Source organism: Podarcis vaucheri (genome assembly GCF_965113315.1).
Source record: "Podarcis vaucheri genome assembly, chromosome: 15".
Lineage (NCBI taxonomy): Eukaryota > Metazoa > Chordata > Lepidosauria > Squamata > Lacertidae > Podarcis > Podarcis vaucheri.
The window spans coordinates 23,131,681-23,151,130 of NC_138753.1; the positions used below are offsets into that span (position 1 = coordinate 23,131,681).

The window sequence follows — 19,450 nt, forward strand, 5'->3', positions numbered from 1 at the left end:
AGCTGTTAGGTAAACAGCTGTTTAGTTGCAGCGATTTCTACTGTTCTGCCTGAGCATGGCACACACTTAGACCTCTTGGTCTGCTCTGAAGACACGGCAGAGACGCTACATCACTGACCAAAACGGCGAAGCGAAGACTTCGCAGAGGTCAAAACAAGGAGCTGGGGGGGGGGGGTTGAGTTTAATTGACATTTTCAACACAAACCGAGAAGCTCATCCAAGGATGGAACTAGACATTACAAAACAAACCTCGCAGCCGCTGCCAAAAATGGAAACCACAAATACAGCTTCTCCTTCCATAACATCTACTTATCATAGCAGGGCCACATGGCCTCACAGGCAGGCTTCCAGGGGCCATGTGCCTGGGATGGGTGGAGCCAGAGACAAAAGTGGGTGGAGCAACGGATGTGTCTCTTGCCTTTACCACATTCACACCACACATTCAACACACGACAGGCATGGCTTTCTCCCAAAGGATCCTGGGAGCTGTAGATTATTCATGGTGCTCATAGTTGTAAGGAGACCCTTTTTCCTCTCACAGTGCTACAAGTTCCCAGAGTTCCCTGGGAAGAAGGATTGTCAAACCACATTGAGCACCGCTCAGGAGATCCCCCAGTTAGTTGGGGTCAACCATGTAACCAGCCGAGAAAAGAGAAAGAAGTGAAGATCAAAGTGGCGCAGGGGAGAGAAAGCCAAATACTTGCATTAGATCTTTTTCAGGAAAAAATGTGAAACCTACCCTAGTTTCAACCCCAAAATATTTAGAACACCCTTATTTAAATCTAGGGGGTGTGCAGCTGAAATCCTTTGTTTACACATTCAAACGATTTCTAATTTCCTACCCTCTTGTTGTCGGCTGGGCTGTGGTAGAATTGAGCAATCACTGCTTGGCTGCTGTTCCCCGGGCCAAAATTGAATTTCTCCGATATCTTTTTAAAGGTTTTCCCGTAGTCATAAGAAATATAAACCTGGCAAGGAAAGATGCTAATGTTACAAACTGCACACACACACAAAAAGACCGTTCCACCCCACCAAATCATGTGGTTGTTTAAAAAAAAGAAAAAGAAACAAGGAATTTGAGAATTATTTTTCTTTACCAGGATGAGAGGAAGGAGCGGCTATAGCATTGCACTGGGGGCTTCCTGGTGCAGAGCTATGGCAACTGCCTTCTTGTATTAAGAACGGTGTCAACTGAGAGTCCTCAGGCTTGCTCAGGAGACAGGACGGACTATTGCAGCTGCTCACCCTTAGCTACAACAAATGGAAGAGGAGCGGGTCTGGGAGGGAGTAGGGAAGTGAGTTTGCAAATCAGGGAACAGGCTGCTGTACAACAACAATCACTTGTTCCTGAAGGGCCATAGCTCACTGGTAGTGAGTATCTGTTTTGTATGCAGGTTCCAGGTTTGATCCCCAGAATTTCTGGGTACGGCTGGTAATTATTCCCTGTCTCGAACCCTAGACAGCACCAAGCTAGATGGACCTGCTCAACAAATCAGCTTCCTCATTGTTCTTAAACAGTATTATTTTTGTCATATTTATACAGAGCCATTAAGCCATGGCAACTTACACAGAATAATGTAAGTGAACAAAAGGCAGGTCTCTGTGCCCTTGTGGAGCTTTCCAGCAACAGAGAAGGTGAGGGCAAATGTCATGTCTCTGGAACCTTTACTATTTGTTATACTGAGCTGATAAAACGTAATTACTTTGAAATTTGACCTTCTGATTTCGTTAAAGATTTCCGACTCCTCCCTGCCCACTCCCAGCTCCAAAACGAATGGTGTTGTGCAATCTATATGGGTGGTTCCTATAAAGAGGTCCTTTCCCCATTAAAGGTAAAGGGACCCCTGACCATTAGCTCCAGTCGTGGCCGACTCTGGGGTTGCGGCGCTCATCTCGCTTTATTGGCCGAGGGAGCCGGCATACAGCTTCCAGGTCATGTGGCCAGCATTACTAAGCCACTTCTGGCGAACCAGAGCAGCGCATGGAAACGCTGTTTACCTTCCTGCCGGAGCAGTACCTATTTATCTACTTGCACTTTGACGTGCTTTCAAACTGCTAGGCTGGCAGGAGCAGGGACCGAGCAATGGGAGCTCACCCCATTGCGGGGATTCGAACCACCGTCCTTCTGATCTGATCTGCAAGTCCTAGGCTCTGACCCACAGCGCCACTCACGTCCCTAACAAGGAAGCTTACAATAAACTAAATTGAACCGTGCCTACAACAAGTACAAGTTAATATTCCCTAAAATGATTGGGGCACACTTTGGGGATAGCCTGAAACGGCTTTGATAGCTGCCTACTTATCAAGGCCTACTTTATTATTTCATCTCATTACCATACTGTTTAATTGTGTGTGTGTGTTTTTTTAAAAACCCTCTAAAGTGGATTACATAAAGTATGCATTAAAATTACTAATAAGTCAGAACTTAAAAGCAATGACCCCAGAGTGAGGGGACCACAATATAAATTAAATCCATAGTTTAAAAGATATGCTATAAAATAAAATTACACGTAAAAATACATGTCAGCTTTACATAACTGGCTATACTGGCCTACATGAAGAAGATTTTAGCAAGGTGCCAAAAACAGTACAAAACAGAAATTAGGCACTAGTTGGAAACTGATTTGAGGGCTGGAGCATTAATCCATGCTAAGCAACTAACTGTGTTGAAGTTTGGTTATCTATGTTATTTTCCACCTTAAACTTATTTAAAAACAAAAAACACAAAACACACACAGAGACATAATTACTTACATCACTTAACTTGGGGCCTAGGAAGGCTAAGCTATCACGAGCCAAAGCGACAATGACGTTGCTCTTCTCTCCAGCCCAGTGAACGACCATCTGGTTGTGGGAATCATTCAGGCTGACCTGGGGAAAAGAAAGAAAGAAAGAAAGAAAGAAAGAAAGAAAGAAAGAAAGAAAGAAAGAAAGAAAGAAAGAAAGAGTCTTGTTAAAAGAACGTCCAGTGTGAGTTTTGTCACATTACAGCTGCATTCAGACTGTATTTTATCCCATTTTCATGACATTTCCTTACCTGTTCCTCACATTTTATGTGATCTTTCGCCTGTTGTGAAAGCCACTTCCAGAAATCTGGAGGAATCTAGCAAAGGTTTGGCCCTCAATTTGGTTTTGTTCCTTGGGGGGGGGGGAATCTGTTTGCAACCTTGTTAACCCTGAAAATGTCTGGAGGCTGACATAATTTGAGGCAACAGACCAACATACAGTTCTTTCCCACCCTTCAAATTTCAGCAGTCTGCCAGTGTATTGATCAAAAAAGCCACAATTCATAATCATAATCCTCACTAGCAAACAGGTTTAAGGATTCTGATTTCTCTGTAAAAGATTAAAACCAGCACTCTTAATTGAACCCAGAAACAAACTGGGAGTCAGGCAAACTAAAACCAGCATGGTACCAGTCATTTGCAAGAAGCAGTTGTGGCTTCCAAACGCTCTTCTAGGGCAGCTCCAAGCAGAGAGCACTACAGCAGTCCAAGTCGAGGCTAAATCAAGGCATGTACAACAGTGATGAGATCTTTTTTTGCCCAAGAAAGTGTGCAGCCTACACGGTTCGTCGAAAAATAATCTGATACACAAAAGGAGGGCAGGGGGTCATTACCAGGCAATTTCCCCACAAACTTTCTCATTTCCCAGGATTAAAAAAGAAAACAGAATAACGCGCCACTTCCCTGCTCTATTATCACTTCACTTCCTCAGGTCTCTGGCTCCTGGCCATCCCTTTCCCACTGTTTATTCATCAAGGCATGTGCATCAGGAGACAGGGATTGTCTCCCACGAGGCAACTGCAAACCTGTTTGTTACATCATGTGGAAGGTGATGCTAAGAGAAGGCACTCTCGAGACAATGGGCTGCAGTCGACGAGCTCACCTCCCCTGAAGGACCGCGCATTTCCAACCCTGCTTTTGCTAGAAGGCTTCCACTTAACGATTTAATTCCTTTTTCATTAAAAACCCGCAGCTGAACCACCTACGCTCTTCTGAAGTGGTACTGAGCAGAGCTCAAGTATTAATGCATGTTAAACACTCCAAACATTATGAACGATATCAAAGCCAAAAACCTCTTTTCAAGGAAGCGCTGGGCTGCCGCTCAACGGTTGTGAGAACAAGCCCATAGGGGATGCTCTTGCCTCTCTGGGTTACGTCAAGACAAGCAAACCTCGCTGAGGGTCTTTTGATGCTCGGCCTTGATCTCCTCAGAAAGCTTTGCAATCAAGGAATAATGAGAACTGGAGTTCTGGTTCAACCGGAGCTTTTGAGTTCCGAGCCTTATGACAGATGAAAAAATGAACACATCGCTACGTCTGGATGGTATCCACCTGAGAGCTCTTAAAAAAAAACACACACACCTCAAATTAGATATTGCTAATCTTCTCACATAAATACGTAACTTCTCCAAAGATGGGTTGCTGTACCCAAGGTCTGGGAAACGGCCAGTGTAACCATATCTCTAAGATCCAGGACAGTAGGAGCCAATACAGTCGTACCCTGGGTTAGAATCATAGAATCATAGAATCATAGAGTTGGAAGAGACCACAAGGGCCATCGAGTCCAACCCCCTGCCAAGCAGGAAACACCATCAGAGCACTCCTGACATATGGTTGTCAAGCCTCTGCTTAAAGACCTCCAAAGAAGGAGACTCCACCACACTCCTTGGCAGCAAATTCCACTGTCGAACAGCCCTTACTGTCAGGAAGTTCTTCCTAATGTTTAGGTGGAATCTTCTTTCTTGTAGTTTGGATCCATTGCTCCGTGTCCGTTTCTCCGGAGCAGCAGAAAACAACCTTTCTCCCTCCTCTATGTGACATCCTTTTATATATTTGAACATGGCTATCATATCACCCCTTAACCTCCTCTTCTCCAGGCTAAACATGCCCAGCTCCCTTAGCCGTTCCTCATAAGGCATCGTTTCCAGGCCTTTGACCATTTTGGTTGCCCTCCTCTGGACACGTTCCAGTTTGTCAGTGTCCTTCTTGAATTGTGGTGCCCAGAACTGGACACAGTACTCCAGGTGTGGTCTGACCAGAGCAGAATACAGTGGCACTATTACTTCCCTTGATCTAGATGCTATACTCCTATTGATGCAGCCCAGAATTGCATTGGCTTTTTTAGCTGCCGCGTCACACTGTTGGCTCATGTCAAGTTTGTGGTCAACCAAGACTCCTAGATCCTTTTCACATGTACTGCTCTCAAGCCAGGTGTCCCCCATCTTGTATTTGTGCCTCTCATTTTTTTTGCCCAAGTGCAATACTTTACATTTCTCCCTGTTAAAATTCATCTTGTTTGTTTTTGCCCAGTTCTCTAATCTGTCAAGGTCGTTTTGAAGTGTGATCCTGTCCTCTGGGGTGTTAGCCATCCCTCCCAGTTTGGTGTCATCTGCAAATTTGATCAGGATGCCCTTGAGTCCATCATCCAAGTCGTTGATAAAGATGTTGAATAAGACCGGGCCCAAGACAGAACCCTGTGGCACCCCACTAGTCACTCTTCTCCAGGATGAAGAGGAACCATTGATGAGCACCCTTTGGGTTCGGTCAGTCAGCCAGTTACAAATCCACTGAGTGGTACCATAGTCAAGACCGCATTTTACCAGCTTCTTTACAAGAATATCATGGGGCACCTTGTCAAATGCCTTGCTGAAATCAAGGTAGGCTACATCCACTGCGTTCCCTTCATCTACCAGGCTTGTAATTCTGTCAAAAAACGAGATCAGGTTAGTCTGACATGACTTATTTTTCAGAAATCCATGCTGACTATTGGTGATCACAGCATTCCTTTCTAGGTGCTCACAGACTGTTTGCTTAATGATCTGCTCCAGAATCAGGGTTAAAGTTGCTTTAGGTTGAGTGTTTTCGGGTTGCACTCCGCGGCGACCCGGAAGTAACAGAATGCGTTGCTTCCGGGTTTCGCTACTCGCGCATGCGCAAACGCTCAAAATGACATCACGCGCATGGGCAGAAGCGGCAAATCGTGACCCTCAGGCGTGGGCTGCGTTCTCTTCAGGATGCGAACGGGGCTCCGGAACGGATCCCGTTCGCATCCAGAGGTACCACTGTACTGTCCCCCACAAGTTGATGGGAAGTTTTAAAGATAAAATTACCAAGCGCATCTTATTTCTTTATTTGTAGAAGTATTTCTATCCTATGAAATGCCTATGCACTAGAACATGGGTTGGCAAACTAAGGCCCGGGGGCTGGATCTGGCCCAATTGCCTTATGGATCCGGCCCACGGACAGTCCGGGAATTGCCGCATGGATTGGCGTGGGGATTCTGATTGTTCAGGCTGCGCCATTTCCCCCCCCCACACACACACACATACACACACCGTGGCGGCGCCTCCTCCCTTCCTCCTCCTGGCTTCTCCCCACCCTGCCTAGAGGAGGAAGGGGGCTGGGCTTTGTTGAGCTGCGATTGGCTGAGCACCATTTTAAGCAGCCCCTCTCCGGAGCCAACCCTTTCGTGCCGCTCATCGTCCCTCCGCCGCCACCGCCACTCATAAGGCACAGGTAAGCTGCCACTGGGGCTCGTCCGGTGCTGTGGAGAAGGGAGGGAAGAGTCGTGGGGGGTGGTCTTCAAAATATAGTCTGGCCCCCCACAAGTTCTGAGGGACAGTGGACCGGCACCCTCCGGAAAAAGTTTGCTGACCCCTGCACTAGAAGAATAAGTCTTGCAGAGTTAGAATCAGCATGGCTTCTGCAAAGGGAAGTCTTGCAACTGGAGTGTCAGTAAACATGCAGACTTGGATGATGCAGTACTGATAATTTTCAAAATCCTTTTGACAAGGTCACTCACCCGGGGCTCCTGAGTAAACTTAGTGGCTATGGGATAAAAGGGAAGATTCTAGAATTTTAATTAAACTGTAAACCACCCTGTGATCTTTGGATGAGGGGTGGGATAGAATTATTATTATTATTATTATTATTATTATTATTATTATTAGTCTGCATTGTGTAAATAATATATTCCTTTTGTCCTGAATCTACTAATGGTCTGTTTCACGCTCTTAACTAGAAAGCCTGGCTCCCCACCACAACAGCTGCCTATATATCCCACTATTTTAGTACATCCACCAAACACACACACATACACACCAAAAAAAAACCACCACCCATGTGCATTGCTGCCTCTTGATCTGACCCATGGCAGGGTTGTTTAAACACAGCAAATGTCAAGACCAATCATTATTTTGCTACTTCAAGGCCTTGGGCCAAGATGTCTCTTGAGGTGTCTTCCAACTCGACGATTCTACACTTCTAATTTATTTATGAAGATGCCTCTCTGCCATTTAAAGAAAGAAAAAGAAAAAAATATGGGCAAGCTCTTATGTTGGATGGGGGGGGGGGAGAGGGAGAATCTGTGTGCATAGGCTCAGTTGCACTCATTCTGTCTGTTGCTTGTGTCTGTCCCAGATCCTAAACCAGCCGGTCACCCTGCTGCTACATCAGGTCAACACAACCGCTCAAGGGAATCCTAACACTCAGATGGAAAAGAGAGAGAAAGATAGACATGGTGCGTGTGTGCCTATTAGCCAGAAAGAGTAGCAGAGGAACAAAATTACCGGAAAGGAAGGATTAAAGGAATTTGAAAACCATGTGAATTAGTTAAGGAATATTTGCAGAACACTCTTGCAGTAATTATATATAGATATATACAGATGATACACACACATCTCTATTACATTGCCTAACAAAACAGAAATTCTGAAGTCTTATAGCATGATGCTTCGGCTTCTGAAATATATATAAATACATTTGCTTTGAGGACTCCTCCAGTTGGGAAATGTTGTCAAATTCTAAGAAGCCCACTTCAACAAATAACGCAGCAGGGCTCTTCTTTAGGTTCCTGTGAGCTGTGAGAGAAAATGCATCTTTCCACAGGAGAGATTTGCAAGCCCCTATTTTTTATTTACCGTTCATTACATTGTGTGCAAGCACAGGAAGTGTGCCTTCCTGTTTCTTCTTGAACCTGTGCATATGAATTAATGTCTGTACCAGTTACCTCCCCTACGTAAGAAGGAGAAAGAAACCGAAACAAATCTTGACAACTCAACCACTTCCCAGCATGGCACACTGTCAACAGTAAGGGAAACTAAGCGAACAGAGGAGCATGTGCTAAAAATAAATCCATCTGGAGTGCAAATATTATCACAGGATTAAAATCTCCCCCATAGCATGATTGCAGGGAAACCAGGTCTGTTTCCCAGAAAGCGTGGATCCTGGCCCCCTTTCAGTGAAGGATGGAAGTAGTACCGTATTGGCCTGAACACAAGCCACACTTTTTTTTCCTTCCATATTCTGACCGTGAAAAGTTAAAAAGTATGGCTTATATTCGCCACCTTACAAAAATTGGCTTGGAGCGACAGGCTTGCCCCGGGTGTTGCCTGGTTTTGGCTGGGCTGGCTCCCTGAGAGGGAGCCAGAAGGAGGCGAGGAGGGAGGAAGTGAAGAGCGAGAGTGAGAGAGCGAGGTCTGCTAGGAGGAAGAACAGGAGATCCAGCTGGTGTGCTGTGACTGGCGCTTTAGCCCGCCGGGGGGCGCTTTGGGGGGCCATGGTGGTGCTGACCCTCTGGAAGCGCTGCTGCCTGCCGCCACTGCTGAATAATAATAGTAATAATTAATAATAATAATGTCCCAGCTCCTGCCCACCTATCAGTTCAAAAGCACTCTTAAGTGCAAGTAGATAAATAGGGACCGCTTTCTAGCGGAAAGGTAAACGGCGTTTCTGTGTGCGGCGCTGGTGCTGGCTCGCCAGATGCAGCTTAGTCACGCTGGCCACGTGACCCGGAAGTGTCTTCGGACAGCACCAGCTCCCAGCCTCTTGAGAGAGATGAGCGCGCAACCCTAGAGTCGGTTACGACTGGCCCTGATGGGCAGGGGTACCTTAATAATAATAATACAATGGTACCTCTGGTTAGTGATGTATGGAAGTGAGAGCTGAACCATAAAGAAGGCTGATTGCTGAAGAATTGATGCTTTTAAATTATGGTGCTGGAGGAGACTCTTGAGAGTCCCATGGACTGCAAGAAGATCAAACCTATCCATTCTTAAGGAAATCAACCCTGAGTGCTCACTGGAAGGACAGATCGTGAAGCTGAGGCTCCAATACTTTGGCCACCTCATGAGAAGAGAAGACACCCTGGTAAAGACCCTGATGTTGGGAAAGATGGAGGGCACAAGGAGAAGGGGACGACAGAGGACGAGATGGTTGGATAGTGCTCTCGAAGCTACCAGCTTGAGTTTAACCAAACTGCGGGAGGCAGTGGAAGACAGGAGTGCCTGGTGTGCTCTGGTCCATGGGGTCACGAAGAGTCGTACATGACTAAACAACTAAACAACAACACCTCTGGTTAAGTACTTAATTCGTTCCAGAGGTCTGTTCTTAACCTGAAGCACCACTTTAGCTAATGGGGCCTCCTGCTGCCGCCGCGCCGCCGGAGCACGATTTCTGTTCTCATCCTGAAGCAAAGTTCTTAACCTGAGGTACTATTTCTGGGTTAGTGGAGTCTGTAACCTGAAGCGTATGTAACCCGTGGTACCACTGTAACAACAACAACAACAACAACAACAACAACAACAACAACAACAACAAATTTATACAACAACAACAACAACAATAATAATAATAAATTTACACAACAACAACAATAATAATAAATTTATACAACAACAACAACAATAATAATAAATTTATACCCCGCCCTCCGCAGCCAGAGGGCTCAAGGCGGCTAACACCAATAAAATTTCAGTGGAAACATAATAAGAAAAAAGAAAAAGAAAAAAATAATTTAAAACACAGGTTAAAATGCCATTTAAAATGCAGCCTCATTTTAAAAGTCAAAACCGTAAGGGGAGGTGCTGCCTCCTTGGCCCCCGCTCCTCCTCAGGTATTGTCTTTTTTTTCTTTCCCCCCCCCCTTTAATTTTAAAGGTGCGGCTTATATTCGGGCCAATATGGTAGCTGAGCCTCAATACCAACTTCACCCAAGGAGTGTAATTGTCTTAGAACACAGACAGGCAACATGGTGACTGTGAACTGTGTGACATTGGACTGCAACTTCCATCAGCCCCAGCCAGCTTGGCCAATGGTCATAGAAGATGGGAGCCCAGCTCAGGTCCTGCTCCTGTGCTTCCCATCTGTTTGGCCACTGTGAGAACAGAATGCTGGACCAGGTGGGTCGTTGGCCTGATCCAGCAGGGCTCTTCTTACGTTCTTAGAGAGTTGGAATCCAATATCTGGAAGGTACAGCTGGGAAGAGAGACTGGTTGCTAAGCCACTCTGGGAACTGTAGCTCTGTGGTGTCTCCTAACCCCTCTCTGCATTTGAAGAAACTATCATCCCCATGATTCTTGGGTGGGGGGGGGAGGAGCCATGGCTGCTTAGAGCGGTATCATTCAGGTGTATACCATACTTCCCATATAACTGGGGGATTGTAAACAGCATAACAGGAAAATTCAGTATACTTAGATCTATGGGGTGGGTCTGGAGGCTGCAGCACAGTGCAGAATGCAGCAGCTAGGGTGCTTTTGGGGGGGAAACTTCCACCAGCATATAGTATCTGTGGGGTCTCTGCTGGCTGCCAATCTGCTCAAGGCTTTAGTACCAGCTTTTGAGGGAAAGGCCAAAGCTCAGTGGCCCAGGTAACAGTAGTAGTAGTAGTAGTAGTAGTAGTAGTAGTTTTATTTATACCCCGCCCATCTGGCTGGGTTTCCCCAGCCACTCTGGGCGGCTTCCAACAGAACACTAAAATACAATAACCTATTAAACATTAAAAGCTTCCCTAAACAGGGCTGCCTTCAGATGTCTTCTAAAAGTCAGATAGTTGTTGTTCTCTTTGACATCTGGTGGGAGGGCATTCCACAGGGTGGGTGCCACTACCGAGAAGGCCCTCTGCTTGGTTCCCTGTAACTTGGCTTCTCGTAGCGAGGAAACCACCAGAAGGCCCTCAGCGCTGGACCTCAGTGTCTGGGCAGAACGATGGAGGTGGAGACGCTCCTTCAAGTATACTGGACCGAGGCCGTTTAGGGCTTTAAAGGTCAGCACCAACACTTTGAATTGTGCTCGGTAATGTACTGGGAGCCAGTGTAGGTCTTTCAAGACCGGTGTTATATGGTCTCGGCGGCCACTCCCAGTCACCAGTCTAGCTGCCGCATTCTGGATTAGTTGTAGTTTCCAGGTCACCTTCAAAGGTAGCCCCACATAGAGCGCATTGCAGTAGTCCAAGCGAGAGATAACTAGAGCATGCACCACTCTGGCAAGACAGTCTGTGGGCAGGTAGGGTCTCAGCCTGCGTACCAGATGGAGCTGATAAACAGCTGTCCTGGACACAGAATTGACCTGCGCCTCCATGGACAGCTGTGAGTCCAGAATAACTCCCAGGCTGCGCACCTGGTCCTTCAGGGGCACAGTTACCCCATTCAGGACCAGGGAGTCCTCCACACCCGCCCGCCTCCTGTCCCCCAAAAACAGTACTTCTGTCTTGTCAGGATTCAACCTCAATCCTCATCATTTCCAGGCAACAAAAACCCAGCTGCCAGTCAGTGTAGACAATACCAAGCTCAACAGAACAATGGTTCAACTCAGTACTAAAGCAGCTTCCTATATTAAATCCTATACAGCTCAGGACCAGGTTACTTGAGAGATTGCCTCACCCCTTATATGCTAGCAGGCCACAGCTTTCTGCAATGGAGTTTCTCCTTCAAGGTCCTAAAAAAATATCAGAAGCCTGCTCCACCATAAATCTGAGCAGGGTCTACTGAGAGGCCTACTGAGAGGCTGGGATAAAGCAGGTACCCATTATTTGTCCTTTCTGGAAACAATCGAAGCCGTTTTAGATTCTACAAGCTTTTTTTCCAGCTGGGTGAATAGATCTCTGCCTCAGGTGTTGTTGTTAAACCTATCTGTAGTTCTCATTTTCTGCACTTTTAAAAAAGATATTATTAGTTGTTTTTATGCAAATTGCCTTGAGGTCAATGTGGAAGGTGATTCACAAACTGATGACATAAATAAATCCAATCCCTGGCATCCGTAGGTAGGGATGTCAGGCTCCTGCCTGGAACCCTCGAGGTCTGCTGCCAGTGAGTGTGGACAATATTAAACCAGATTGACCAGGAGTCATCGGCTGAGAGCTTAATCACCAAATGTGAAATAACTACGCCAGGTCCCAGTTCAAAAGACATGATGCAGCCATACATCACCATAGGTTTGGAACGAAAGGACTCCTGGATTCCTGCCTCAAGACCTTTCTTAAGTACCGTATTTTTCGCTCTATAAGACGCACCAGACCACAAGACGCGCCTAGTTTTTGGAGGAGGAAAACAAGAAAAAAATATTCTGAATCTCAGAAGCCAGAACAACAAAAGGGATCGCTGTGCAGTGAAAGCAGCAATCCCTCTTGCTGTTCTGGCTTCTGGGATAGCTGCGCAGCCTGCATTCACTCCATAAGACACATTTCCCCTTACTTTTTAGGAGGGGAAAAGTGAGTGTTATAGAGCAAAAAATACGGTAACTGCATGCTGCAGAACATAGCTGGAAGCCTCCCAAGCCACCTTCTCAACAGTGGATTGATCAAATTTGAGAGCCTACATAGCATTCTGTGCAAAGCTGCTCCGCAAAGTGCAACAAGCAAGGAATTATCAAAGGTACTGCAGCCCCGCGGTTCCATTTATCGGCCTTGTAGGAGAGTGGAAGTTTCTGACCACATCCCAATTGAGTTCAGATGCCAACATCTTACTCTGACTGTGATTCAGGGACATTCAAACTTTGCAGAACTCCATTAACATTTCTTTAGAGCTGCTTTATTCTAATTGTTCCGCCCATTATATACTAAGGACCATAATCAGTGACAGGCCCTCATCCCTTAATTAGTGGTTTTATTGCTTTGTTCTCTGTGTTCTTCCGTTCTGTGGCCCGTAGTTATTTCAAAATATAATTCCATGTTTCTTAAATATAGCAACTGCTGGTGTTGATGGTTAGAGCCTTAGATCAAGGATAGCTCACCTCTGGCCCTTCAAATGTTGCTCAGTGACAGCACCAATCATCCCTGACTATTGGGCTACTGCCAGTCTACTGCAGACAATATTGATCTAGACTGGCCAATGGTCTGACAGTATAAGGCAGCCATACCTGCGTCTTGAGAGAAGAGCCCCAGCCCAGGAGTGGGGCATCTGCTTCACATATAGAATGTCTTTGGTTCAAACCACAGCATCTCCACGCAAGTCTGGGAGAGACCCCTGCCTGAAACCCTGGAGAGCTGCTGCCAGTCAGTGCTGACAATACTAAGTTAGTTGGACCAATGGCCTGGCTCAGTATTATTAATTTTATTTCACTATTATATAATTGCAATTCATTTATCAATAGCCTTCTAAACTTCTGTTTCAATGTGATTCACACATAAGATATTCAAAAACACAAACAACAAATCGATTTAAAAGAAGACTTAAAACTCTAACAAGCAGAGCCTCGTGGTACAGACTCCCTGGAAAAGACCCTGATGCTGGGAAAGATGGAGGGCACAAGAAGAAGGGGACGACAGAGGACGAGATGGTTGGACAGTGTTCTCAAAGATTCCAGCATGAGTTTGACCAAACTGCGGGAGGCAGTGGAAGACAGGAGTGCCTGGTGTGCTCTGGTCCATGGGGTCACAAAGAGTTGGAAACGACTAAACAAGGCAAAAAGAGTAGCGTGAAAGCACCTGCCTGGTGTCAACAGGCAGGGAGTTCCACAATTTCCCCATCTCTGCCAAAACCAGTCTGGGCTCCAGACACTGGAAGCACCAGAAAGGACTTTTTCAGTTCTGACCCTCACACTGTGTGCCTGCCCTAAAGAGATGGTGGACTGTTGCCTTTTGCAAGGCTGGCCAAGACCAACACGTTTCACAAGACATCCAACAATTGATTCCTATCAACTGCTCTTTGGGGGAATAGCTGGTTGCCATTTTGATGAAGTGCTGTGGGTTTTCTTTATGCTGCATGATTTTATATCCCATATCAAATGTTAAGCAATTGCTTGTTACCTTGTGGGTGTTTTAAAACACAGGCCAGAAGGATTCAAATGTTTTCACACATGGAAACAAACAAAAATAAGCTTAGAAGCTGGTCACTTTTCCCTTTCAATTGTACAGGAGAGGATTTTCTTCTCATAGGAACCTCAATCAGGAGCTGAGCACCAGAGTCCTCTCTCCTCCTACCTTTCCAGCAACTGGCGGTCAGAAACATGTGTGACAGAGAAAGCCATCATGCATAGCCACGGATGTCATGCTTGCAAGATACTTGCATGACAGTCTGCATCTGTATTAGATTTTTCAAAAGACGTTTTTATGGTTTTAGCATTTGTTTGCCACCCTAGGCCCCTATGAAACAAAGGGTAGGAGATACTTTAATCACAAATAAATCATAGAATCTTAAGAGTTGGAAGGGACCCAAGGGTCATCTAGTCCAACCCCCTGCAATGCTAGAATCTCAAATAAAGCATCCATGACAGATGGCCATCCAACCTCTGCTTAAAAACCTTCAAGGAAGGAGAGTCCACAACCTCTCGTGGGAGTCTGTTCCACTGTCAAACAAGCTTTCACAGTCAGAAAGTTCTTCCGAATGTTTAGTCAGAATCTCCTTTCTTGTAACTTGAAGCCATTGGTTTGAGTCCTACCCTCCAGAGCAGGAGAAAACAAGCATGTTTCTTCTTCCACGTGACAGCACTTAAGATATTTGATGGCTATCATATCTCCTCTCAGTCCCTTCTTTTCCAGGCTAAATAAACCCAGCTCCTTCAAGAGCTCCTCAAAAGGCTTACTGTAGTTGCTTTCACTCATGCTAAACCAATCTTTCAAATACACTAGCTTCTCCACACACACACACACACACACACACACACACACACACCATGACCAAAACTTTAATTTTCATCCTGTCCTCTGTTCCTATAAATATCTGTAACCCCAAACAAGACAGCTTATTACAAGCCATGTCATATAGTCAATCCAGGGTCATCCATTGCTTCCTTCTCCTTGTATCCTTACACCTCTCATCAATGCTGCAAGTCATATATATCTTCCCATACACATAAAAATGTAAGGCTGTCATCACACAGTCCCCCATTGGAGGTTCTGTAGTGCCACATCACGATCAGCCCCATGTGCGTGCGTGCATGTCACATATATTTCGACAGTGTGATAGACAGCACTCAGAAGCTTGCAACACAATGACGCCTCAACACCCACCCTGATATTTATACTTAGCTCCCAGAAGATTCAGCCTGCCGGAGGTGTTTTCAAGCATTCATTCAGCTGTTAATTAATCACCTGTTCGTGACTCAGACAATGTGGTTGGACTCAGTTGCCCCAGGAACAGCTTTCCTTAATGGAGCCGCCCTTAAGAAGTAAACAGGAGTTGGAAGCAGGTGTTTTGCTGCTGGTAACGTTAACCCTGCACTGAGTGTAGCATGCAGCAGAAAGATTTGTTCTGCTCAGCCTTTCTCATCTCTACTTGTAGGAAGCCCCAATACAAAACCAGTTTCTTTCATACAAGAGATATCAACACCGGCACCCCAGCACTTCTCTTCCCAGTTTTATTCCAATTGGGGAGCAGGGGACATGCCCAGGCAGATAGGTTTGACACTATAGTAGTACCTCTGGTTAAGAACTTAAATTTGTTCCGGAGGTCCGTTCTTAACCTGAACCTGTTCTTAACCTGAGGTACCACTTTAGCTAATGGGGCCTCCCGCTGCCGCTGTGCCGCCGCCGAACAATTTCTGTTCTCATCCTGAAGTAACGTTCTTAACCCAAGGTACTACTTCTGGGTTAGCGGAGTCTGTAACCTGAAGCATCTGTAACCCAAAGCATTTGTAACCCGAGGTACCACTGTAATCCCAAATGCTTGGAGCAGACAACGGGCTCTCTTGCTACCCTGCCTGCATCTCAGCTATTCCTCTTTGTACAGAGATCCTGGCAAACTGATTTATAATACTCAGCCCTTCTGCAATGCTTCAGAATTGAGAGCATTTCACATAAACTCTTTCAGCAACCCTTAACCACAATTGTGTAAGGCAGGCCAGTTTTATTCGCACTGCCAGTCGATGCTGAGAGAGTTATGTGCGGCTTTGCGAGTTCGCAGCAGAGGCAAGACGCACCAGAGGGATTGCTCAGTCGGTAGAGAACGAGACACTTAATCTCAAGGTCGTGGGTTCGAGCCCTACATTGAGCAAAAGATTCCTGCATTGAAGGGCGTTGGACCAGTTGTTCCTCATGCTCCCTTCCAATTCTACCATCCTATGATTCTACGATGTGAATTTCAGCATCTAAACCCAAAACAGGACCATCTCTTTCAATAATATACATGATGTTCTGTCAAGGGTGGAGAACCTTTTCCCACCGGAGGGCCACATTTGTTTTCATTTAGTTGTTGTTACATTTTTATCTCGCCTTTCCATGGTGTCCATGGTTCACCTCCTCTCCCTTTTTAGCCTCACAACAACCCTGAGAGGCAGGTTACGGTCAGAGGCTGTGACTGGCCCAAAGTCACCCCATGAGCTTTGTGGCCCAGTGGGGATTCGAACTCTGGTCTCCCAGGTTCGGGGACTCATTCCAGCCAAGCCAAAGCACTCGAGGAAGGTGCAGACAGAGTCAGTGAAGAGTGCAGCTTACTGAGGGGTACGGCCTGAGAAGAGTCCTAGGTGTCGGATAGAGAAGACTGGGGAGCCGTGTTTGGCCCTTAGGCCCGAGGTTCCCCCCCCAGCCCCAGCCCCAGTGTATGGGATGCAATGAGGCAAATTGTGTTTTCACAAAGAAGCAGCTTCAGCCAAAAGGGTCGGAACAGATTTGAAGATGTGGACACAAGAAGGTTTCAGACCTCCTTTAGGTTTTGAGGAGGGAACTGACGCGTGTGCCTTTCGCAAAACCACAATGTGAATCTGGCGCCGCCAAATCATGCAATAGGACTGAATAAGGAAACTAGAAGCAGGAGAGAACGACAAGCAGCAGAAGCCACAAGACACCAGCCTTTCTGAACTCGAAAACCACCTTCACAATCCCAAACCCAATAAACGCCTTCACTGGATTTCTTTCTTTTTTTTTTCTTTTTTGTGATGAGTCAATAAAATCTGGGCTTCCTGGCTTCTCCCCCCCCCCCCGCAAGACCACAATGCCCAAATTTATGTCTTAATCCCCATCATGTTGAGGAGGCCGGGTTTATTTGAGTCATAAAACTCTGAAAGGCTGACTTGTAAATAGCTATTTTCCCTGTAATGAATCAGGCCTGGCAGAACGAAATGAGGTGGACAGAGCACGAGGCTCCAGAATGAACTGTGCTGCTTCACAGGGCAACGGGAAGGCTCTGTGAATGTTTGCGCATCAAAAAATGGCCTAGGGTTGGTTTATTTCTTACTGGCAGGGAGTTTTGCTACCTGGGGACGCAGCTGCAAGCGGTGCAGTCCTTTCACCCATGCTGCGACACTCTTTTATCGTTCCATCTCTGTGGATTGTTTCTCTGTGCACTGCTTAGAAATGCAAATAATTAAGTGGCGTGTGTGTGTGTGTGTGTGTGTGTGTCTGAAATAAATAAATGCCATCTAGATTAAGGCAGTAACATTACTGAAAGGAAAGGCTACAGTTCAACGGTAAAGAACACTCCTCACATGCAAATCCCTCACATCTCTAGGTAAGTCTGAAATAGACTTCTGCAAGAAATCCTGGACAGCCGCTGCCTGTCAGTGTAGACCAGGGTTTCCCAAACTTGGCTCTCTAGCTGCTTTTGAACTACAACTCCCATCATTCTAGCAGGACCAGTGGTCAGGGATGATGGGAACTGTAGTCCAAAAACTGCTGTAGGCCCAAGTTTGGGAAACCCTGGAATACTGCCCTAGATGGACCCAATGGTCTGCCTGATTTTAATGCTAGTGCTTCTGTTCCATTTTCTAGCGTTCCTTTCACACTGCGGTACCTGTTGCATTATGGAACTGTGGCCTTTTGTCCAAGAAATAAGCATTTCACAATGAATTTCATTCACATCAGTGGACATGGTGTGCTACAACAATGGAAGCCACTGGACAACATCACTGCTACTCCCCCACCCCACCCCCATTTCTGCCCATGCCTGCTTCTGTTCCCCCATGAAAACAGCAGGGAACATCTATATGGCAGAATACCCCCCACCAAATTTCATCACTTTAATAACTGACATTTTCTGGGTTAAGGGGGCCGCAAACTGGTTTTTCTTTTTCTGGAACCTAATAACACAGAAATGAGCACTGAAGGTGTGCTGTGTACAGTTAGTTTTCTGCATGCAGATTTTACGTTGTGAGAAAGCTCAAATATAGCAGTTAGGGAAACGGAATGGAATAAACTGCTGTGTGAATGTAGCCTTGGGTTAAGGCAGTTTTCCGGGCTTCTAACATCACAGGGCTGTCAGCCCATCTGCACAAGCCACCAGCTTGTTTTGGAATTACCGTTCGTAGCCAGTTCCACCAGACTGTCAGAATAGAATTTAATCCACATGCTGCCCGAAGTCTAAATGCTGGGGGGGAAATACGCCGTTGCATAACAAATCCACCCTGGATCTGAACGGCTGAGCTGCAGCTTTCCTCTTTTTGTTCTAAGGAGAAGGGGGCGGGGTGGCAGAACAGAAGCATCGCCTGAATGCCGTTCCATAAACCAACCTTAGTGAAACTTCACCTGCCAGGTTCCAGTGTGAAAGCAACTATTTCAAGAGCTATGTTACACCCCCTCTCCTCTCTCCAGTGAGGCCTTAATGTGCATTAGGAGGAGATTGGGGACAGGGAGGATAACCATACGTCAGCAGACACAAAAAGGCCATTCTCATTGTTCTGCCAACCTCCGGCAAGAGACAGGAGATGTGCCAGTCGCTTCACCCTCATTGGTATGGTACAAGCATTGCAGGATGGACTGTGGTACCTAGAATTGACTGGCTCTTCTTCATTCTCCTATTGAGAACAATTCCTTCACCCCCTCGACAAGTGATTTGCATTAGCAAATCATGTTACATCTGTAGCAACGCACACTTAAGGCTAACTAAGATTGCTGTAAAATTGCAGCCTTTCCCCACAGGTGGAGAGGGTCTTTCAGGGTTACCTAGAACCCCTTTAATGCCTTTTCAGTGCTGGCACAACTCTCTAACCCCATGGAGGAGAAGGGACTTCGCCCTGGAGATCATAAACCTTAAGAGGTGAGGTACAAAAGATTACAAATAAATATCAAAATCTGCTTTCAAACCACAGTTCCCGAAGCCTTAGCCTTAACCACAGTTTGTTCGGCCCAATGCAAGCGCAATGCTAAACAGTCCCAGCCACCATGGCCAATTCTCAGGAACAGTAGAAATTATAACCCTACAACTTCTGAGGGGCCAGCAACTCCCCACCCCTGCTGCACTGTAACGAATCCTAAGTCCATACAACTGAAAATAACTGCATATTCTCCAACTCTATGATTCTA

General features: G+C 46.1%; 1 protein-coding gene across 2 annotated transcripts in view; it reads right to left on the reverse strand.

The window, feature by feature from the left end:
* Positions 1 to 19,450, reverse strand: part of SORL1 (sortilin related receptor 1) — a 114,692-nt gene that overhangs the window by 79,928 nt on the left and 15,314 nt on the right. For both annotated transcript variants that reach the window (XM_082200926.1, XM_082200925.1), the window contains exons 2-3: positions 2,755 to 2,871; positions 843 to 968 (exon numbers count right to left, since the gene is read on the reverse strand). In XM_082200926.1, the coding sequence (XP_082057052.1) occupies positions 843 to 968; positions 2,755 to 2,844 (216 nt within the window). In that variant the 5' untranslated portion in view covers positions 2,845 to 2,871. The remainder of the gene's footprint in view (positions 1 to 842; positions 969 to 2,754; positions 2,872 to 19,450) is intronic.